General features: G+C 42.5%; 1 protein-coding gene across 1 annotated transcript; it reads left to right on the forward strand.

Annotated features, from left to right (window-relative positions):
• The first annotated feature begins 483 nt into the window (after positions 1-483).
• On the forward strand, positions 484-3,777 carry LOC113652539 (extracellular calcium-sensing receptor-like). Its single transcript, XM_027161652.2, has 6 exons — positions 484-698; positions 828-1,119; positions 1,275-2,066; positions 2,188-2,415; positions 2,522-2,645; positions 2,870-3,777. The coding sequence occupies exons 1-6, from the start codon at positions 484-486 to the stop codon at positions 3,775-3,777; spliced, it is 2,559 nt and encodes an 852-aa protein (XP_027017453.2).
• The last annotated feature ends 4,352 nt before the right edge of the window (positions 3,778-8,129 follow it).

The following is an 8,129-nucleotide window of genomic DNA, read 5'->3' on the forward strand; positions in this document are numbered from 1 at the left end:
ATTCAGTCAGTTTTATTTTCAGATTTCCACAAAGGAAGAACATTTCAAGGGGGTAAATTCAAGCCACAATAAATGACTAAGAACATAATGATAATCATTTATATTTCATTGACTAGCAAGACCGTGAAAAGTGATGGGGAACTGTATACAATGGCTTAAATAAAAAATGTCAAGTATAGATATTTATCATTCTAAAAGTCCAAAATATCATTTGAGTGAATGAATGAGTGAAATACAAAAATAAGAAAATCAACAGCAAAAAAAGGGGACTATTAGTCCCGATTAGCCCAGAGAGTTGAAGCACTATCTCATGAGCTACTGATTTCTATGCATAATAATGACACACCTTCTTTGATTTTCCAGAAAAGATTTGCATTTCTATTTGTATATATACTAAAGATCCTCCCTGTTCAACTAGATGACATATCAGACTTTGCATACATGCTCACACTTACTATTATTACATTAAACTTCTATAGGTAGATGGAGTCATTGTTTACTCTCTTGCATGTGCTAATGGCCATCATCAATTTTTCCAGAGCTAACGAGACAATTTGTAGCTTGTATGGAGAACGTGCATACCCACATCTGTGGAAAGATGGTGATATCATAGTTGGAGCTATTTTTCCTTTTTATAGTAACTGGGAGATCTCTGACTTATCTTATTCAGTCATGCCACCTCCAGTAAAGTGCACAAGGTAAGCAGCATATGAAAATGAGCAATTTAAATTAAAATATAATACATATTTTAGTAATTATGTTGCAGTTACTGTATATGGTCTAATATATTAACATGTTTATGTTCCTGTCCTAATTTTTTTATGCAGCATGGAATTTAAAGGCTTCCATTATTCACAGACCTTAATTTTTGCATTAGAGGAAATCAACAATAGTTCTACGTTACTGCCTGGAGTCTTGTTGGGCTTCAAGATTTATGACACCTGTGGCTCCACATCTTTGGGTGTTAAAGCGGCAATGACACTTCTGAATGGGAATGAGAACTCTGTCTCTAATGGGATCTGCACAAAGCCAGCTGAGGTGCAGGCCATAATAGGAGAGACATATTCATCAGTGTCCATGGCTATAGCAAAGAGTATTGGACCTTTCAGCATGCCCTTAGTAAGAATTTATGCATTTTTATCAAGATTATGACTATTACAACTCCATTTCAAGGTTAGAAAAAATCTACAGCTGGAAGGTCATTTTATGTTTCGATTATGTTTTCTGACCATCTGAGCATTATGTCTGATATTCCTGTTTGGCTCTAATTGCAGATCAGTTACTACTCTACTTGTGAATGTCTCAGTGATAAATCAAAATATCCCTCATTTCTGCGCACTATTCCCAGTGATTTCCACCAAAGCAGAGCACTTGCAGAGATGGTCAAGCACTTTGGTTGGACCTGGGTGGGAGCAATAAGAAGAGATGATGAATATGGCAATAGCGGAATGGCAACTTTCTCGAATGTGGCAGAACAGCTAGGGGTCTGCTTAGAATATTCCCTTCCATTCTTACCAACCTACTCACATGAAAAAGTGCTGAGAATTATTGAGCAAATTAAAATGTCCACTTCTCGTGTGATAGTAGCCTTTTTCACTCAATGGGACTTCGATGTTTTGCTACCCATGCTTTCTGAACACAACATCACCGGCTATCAGTGGGTGGGAACTGAGGGCTGGATCTCTGATCCAGTAGTGGCCAAATTAGATAAGCACAACATACTGCAAGGAGCTATAGGGCTAGCCATTCCCAAAACAAAAGTCACAGGTCTGAAGGATTTTATTCTTGATATTAAACCACTGAAATCGGTAGGCAGTACCATTTTTACTGAATTCTGGGAAGCTTTGTTTAAATGCAAATTTACAGTGCAGAATGATTCAGAGGACTCAACAGTATGTACAGGTGAAGAGAAACTCTCTGAGATAGAAAACACCTTTACTGATATGTCTTTTATGCCAATTTTCAATAATATCTATAAAGCAGTCTATGCCATAGCCTATACTCTACACAGTCTTCTTGGCTGCCAACAAACATGTCCTACAAAGAAGCAGCCGGATCTGTTCACAGTGAGTAAATACCATTTCTGAAATGCATTTTGCACTGAAATATGGACTTTACACAAACTTATAATTTACATCAAATATGTAAAGCTTTCGTGAAACATAAAAATTTGCTCTATTCCATCAGTTTCTAGAACAACTCAAAAAGGTGCGTTTCAAGACAAAAGATGGTGAAGAAGTTTATTTTGATGCAAATGGTGATCCTCCAGCAAAATATGAAATAATAAACAGGCAAATGAGTCAAGATCATCAGTTTGAATTTGTTACAGTTGGACTTTATGACTCCTCATTTCCTGTTAATGATCGATTAGCAGTAAACATGGCCTCTATTGTGTGGGCAAACAATTCAAATCAAGTGAGTATTAGGGGACAAAATTCTATGGTATCAATATAAACCATAAAAAGACTTTACAGACTGTCTATCATATTATAATGTAACTACATATTGTATTTAAACAAAGGTGCCCACATCTGTATGTAGTGAGAGCTGCCCCCCTGGTACAAGGAAAGCTGTACAGAAAGGAAAACCAATCTGCTGTTTTGACTGCATACCATGTGCTGCTGGAGAGATCAGTAATATGACAGGTACAGAATATCTCTAATAAAGAAATATAAAAGAAAATTAAAGCTACTACTACTATGAATAATAATAATAATAATAATAATAATAATAATAATAATAATAATAATAATAATAATAATAATAATAGCAGATAAGGATATATACAGGTATAGGAATTAACCTTTTATATAAATGTATCTACATTTTTTCTCATTTGGTATTTTTTATCTCTCTCACTCTATGGCAGATTCCATTGAATGTGAACAATGTCAGCAAGATTACTGGTCAAATGCTGATAAGAGTAAATGTGTAAAGAAGGAAGTTGAATATTTGTCCTATGAAGAAACAATGGGGATTTTGCTAACAGTTGTTTCTATTGTTGGTTCTTTAATGACAATTATAATATCAGTCATATTCTTTAAATATAAAAATACACCAATAGTCAAAGCCAACAACTCTGAGCTGAGCTTCCTGCTGCTCTTCTCTCTGACTCTGTGTTTCCTCTGTTCACTTACTTTCATTGGTCGGCCCTCTCAGTGGTCCTGTATGCTGCGTCACACAGCGTTTGGGATCACCTTTGTCCTCTGTATCTCATGTGTTCTGGGAAAAACAATAGTGGTGTTAATGGCCTTCAGGGCTACACTTCCAGGGAGTAATTTAATGAAATGGTTTGGGCCTCCACAGCAGAGACTCAGTGTACTCGCCTTCACTCTTGTACAGGTTCTTATCTGTCTGCTTTGGCTGACAATATCCCCTCCATTTCCCTTTAAAAATCTAATTCACTACAAAGAAAAGATCATTCTTGAATGCAGTTTGGGCTCAGCTATAGGTTTCTGGGCTGTACTGGGTTACATAGGATTTCTTGCTTTCTTGTGCTTTATTTTAGCTTTTCTAGCTAGGAAGCTTCCGGATAATTTTAATGAAGCAAAATTCATTACATTCAGCATGCTGATGTTCTGTGCAGTTTGGATCACATTTATTCCTGCTTATGTGAGTTCACCTGGAAAATTTACTGTAGCTGTAGAGATATTTGCTATTTTAGCATCAAGCTTTGGTTTACTATTCTGTATCTTTCTTCCAAAGTGTTACATAATTATCATGAAGCCAGAGAAAAACACTAAAAAGCAAATGATGGGCAAAGTGCCAGGTCAGTGATTTAATAATGTAAAAATACTGATTAATGTGGACCAAAATAAAGCATATTATTAAGCATTTAGTTTTTTAACATTTCATTACAAATGTATCAGATGCCAATAAAATGTAAAAAAAAATTGACCTGAATATTGACCTGTTGTTTTAATGCTGTACCCTACTGCATGATATTAACCTTTTGATTCTGAATTTATATTAAGATGTTATATACATATGGTATGAACTAATTAGGAACTACAATAAAACTACCCACAATGTTACAAAATGAGTGATGAATTGTGCCTTGTTGTTTTATATTTTGTAGTTATTTTGAACCTCATCTTAGCTGTATTCAGTTATATGCTCCTTCTGCTTACCAACTAAAATAGCTTAGTTTATTATTTACCCAATATTCACTCAAGTCTTACATACACTCAATATTCCTATTTTATACCATTTCATGTTTTCACAGGAGACAATAGTGTTACACAATTGTAATCAAAAAGTTATTAATTATAAACTTGTTCTATGCCCTTCTGGCATGTGGCATATGTTATTACCTCATTGTATGGTTTTTAATGATACATTTTATTGCATAACAGATGGGATGAATTGGCATTTATGTCATTTTATGAAGGGCCTTGTTTAGGAACCCGGCAGTGGCAGCTTGGAGGTCCTGGGATGTTAATCACTGAGCTATTCATATTAGGACCCTTGGAAATTCATGTCCATAAATCACACTAGCCATGTAGCTAAAATATTATCTCCTATTTCATATTTGTGAAATCCGTAAAATCTGTATGTAGTGCCGCCCCCCTGGTAAAAGGAAAGCTGTACAGAAAGGAAAACCACACCAGGTTACATATGTAACCCGGTTCCCTAAGGAGGGAACGAGACCCTGCGTCAGTGCTGACGCTATGGGAATGCTTCTGTGAGGAAGTTGTGTCTGAAGCTCTGTGTGCACACACGCCAATTTAATGGCTTGGGAAGGACATGTGATGAAGTGATTGCGTGCCAGCAAGTCCATATAAAGGCATCTACAGTATGTCACATTGCTCCAGCTTCTATTTGTCTGAAGAAAGCGCGAGGGGATGCCAGGGCGTGGCCAGCAATGCAGCATCTCGTTCCCTTCTCAGGGAACCGGGTTACATACGTAACCTGGTGTAGTTCTCTTTCGAGGGAACTCAACGCTGCGTCAGTTCTGACACTATGTGAACACCAAAACCCACGCCGCGACGAATCGGTCGATGACTGTGCCAGAGGCCGTGAAATAGCACAAGCAGACTGGGAACAGACCATCAATGGCCCTGCAGGTCCTGGGACCCTGGAGTTGGGTCCAAGTACAGGTTATAGTACCTGATAAAGGTGTGCAGAGAGGACCAACCTGCCGCAGCACAAACATCTCCAAAGGGAACACCCCTGGCCAAGGCACTGGATGAGGCCTGATGCCGAGAGGCGATTCAAGAACGCGCACCTCATAGGCCTGAGCTAATGGCCTCCACAACCCAGTGCATCAGGCGCTGCTCGGAAACCGGATTACCCTTATTCTGGCCCCCAAAGCAGAAAAAAGAGAGGAGGAGTTACTCCACAAGCTAGAGCGGTGGACATAAGTCCTCTAGGCCCTTTCTGGGCAAAACAAATGCAGCCTTTCCTGTTCCGCTGACTCATTGTGCGGTGGACACTAGGCAAACAGTATGACTGGACAGCCAGCCATCCTGGGCACCTTAGGGACATATCCTGCCCTGGGGTGCAGAATAGCCTTGGACATGCCAGGGGAAAAGCAGCCCCTCCATGACCACAGAGGGGTCACAGGAAGGAAGGCGCAGTCTGCAGGAAGGCCTCAGCCACCTGACACCACGCAGAAAGCGAGAGACCAGAGGCAAAAAAGCCTCCACTTCAGAGCATATAGCTTCCTAGTCTCGGTCACCTCAGATGAGAGGCCTGCCTCTAGGAACTGGTCCCCCTCAGGGGCCAGACCCAAAGCTTCCACATCTCGGGGCGGGGTTGTAGGATTGCCCCCTGCACCTGAGAGAGGAGATCCTCCCTGATGGGAACCTCCCATGGAGTGCCATTCAGAAGGGAGGCTAGGACTGTGATTCAACTCGAGAAGGCCTACGAGGGGCAACTAGGAGGAGGTTGACCCGGTTGTGGCTCACTCTGGCTAGGACTTGCAGGAGCAGAGCTACCAGGGGGAAGGCGTACGGATGGATCCTCGGCCACCTCCATACCAAGGCATCCAGGCCCAAAGGGGCCGGATAAGGGAGGGAAAGCCATGGCGGACAGTGGGTCGACTCCTTGGAGGCGAACAGATCCACTTCTGCCTGGCTGACCATCTGCCAAATTCGCTCCACCACGTGGGGTTGTAGACTTCACAGGAAGTCTGCCTCCCAATTTACATGCCCTGGAATGAAAATCGCTCTCAGCGAAAGGAACCTGGTCTCTGCCCAGAGCAGAATCTGCTGTGCCAACCTGAAAAGGGGGTGCAAATGCAGACCACCCTGATGATTGATATAGGGAACCACCGCAGTGCTGTTTGTCAGTACTAAGATATGGCAGCCCCTGAGGTGTGGAAGAAAGTGTTTCAATGCTAGAAACACAGCCCTCATCTCCAGGCAGTTTATGTGCCATGAGAGATAGTGGCCCTCATAATTGACCCTGGGCAGGACGGCCATCCAAGGCCAATCCCCAGCCCGAAAGTGTGGCGCCCATTGAAAAAGTCCTGCGACGGTGGCACGCCCTTAGAGTGATACCCAAGGCCAGGAGCCGGTCTTTTTTTCACATGAGAAGGGTACAAAGCCCACGGCACGTAACATTTATAACCCTGAGGGGATGTCTGCGAGCATGAAAGCCCGCACCCCTGAGCCAGAGCTGGAATGGCCTCATGTGAAGCAGACCCAAAGGGATAATGTTGGCTACTGCTGACATGAGGCTGAGCACCCTCTGTGCCTTGGCGATAGAGAGGCTTCAGCCTAGCCGAATAGCTTTCACTGCTGACAAGATAGAAGCCACCTGAGTGGGACACAGATGTGCCTGCATTGTGGTGGAGTCCCAAACTAGACCCAGAAAGGTGGTTCTCTGAAAAGGAGAAAGCACAGACTTTTCTGGGTTCAACCTGAGGCCTAGAGACCTCATATGGGCAAGTTTCCACGCTTGTTGTCTGATAGTGGTGTCAACCTCGTGCAGACCTCCCAGATGTCCTGAAACAGCGCACTGGCAGGTGATAACCCAGGGAGATCTGTGCCAGCAATAGGAGCAGGTACAGACCCTATTCAGGAATGCTCCCCTACTGCCCGCCCGGTCACTTCCATTGTTCGGGGGTAGTAGGGAGGGTGTTCCTGAATTGGACCCTCCTAGGAACCCCAGTCCTCGGTCATCAGGACTCCTTCGTAGCCTGCCTGGCCGAGATGACGGACCTAAGGTCCCCTCTCACCTGATGGGTCTTGGCTCAGGTACACTGACCGGCCTCCCTTGTCTTAGACGGGGGGCATGGACCTCCACACTAACCCTCCTTACTGCCCTGAGTGAGCTAAGAGGGGGTTGGGTGTGGCTGGAAGATGACCCAGGCTGCTCGCCACGACAAAAGAGAAACTCCCTGAACGCCGCCAAAAAGCATTTTACCTCCTGGTGCCTGTCAACGACAGTACTCACTGCATCGCCAAACAAACCCTGAGGTGAAACCGGGGCATCCAGGAGAAAGGACTTATCCTTATCTTTAATATTAGTTAAATTGAGCCACAGGTGCCTCTCTGTGGCAAACACTGCAGCCATTGAACGGCCTATGGAGCGGGCCATCTGCTTCGTGGCACAGAGCGCAAGGCCGGTGGCTTGGCGGAGCTCAACTGAGTCCTCATTATAAGATTTAGACCACGTTCACCGGAAGCAAACAATCCTTTCCAGTAGTGTTACAGTTTAGTTTCTTAAAGGGCTAATATAACATTTTAGCAATGCATGAAAAAGGGCATTAGTACATCTGTCGCACATTTTACACAAGCTTAAATAACGTGAATGACATGTTATCTTTTTAACCTGGTTACATATTAACATGATTTCAATAAAATTAGCATTCAATAAAACATATATAATACCAGGGTATTATATTGCAACATATATTATAGAAGGTGCTCAACTGCACAAACTGTAAATGAGTAGGTTTTTAGTAAAACAACACTAAAGCACGGAGGTCAAACAGGGTAAAGGCCTAATTTAGCCAGAATAGAACTGTCACACCTCCTCTTGCTGTGACCCACGTGTGTAACTTCACCATAGAGGATTTGTTTTGCTTTCTATATAAATACGACCTATTCTTTTTGTTCAGTTAGCTAAGAGATCAGACCATAGATTATAAACTTTTCTCTCCTCTACACCTGGATAGCTTG

Source organism: Tachysurus fulvidraco, chromosome 13 (assembly GCF_022655615.1).
Source record: "Tachysurus fulvidraco isolate hzauxx_2018 chromosome 13, HZAU_PFXX_2.0, whole genome shotgun sequence".
NCBI lineage: Eukaryota > Metazoa > Chordata > Actinopteri > Siluriformes > Bagridae > Tachysurus > Tachysurus fulvidraco.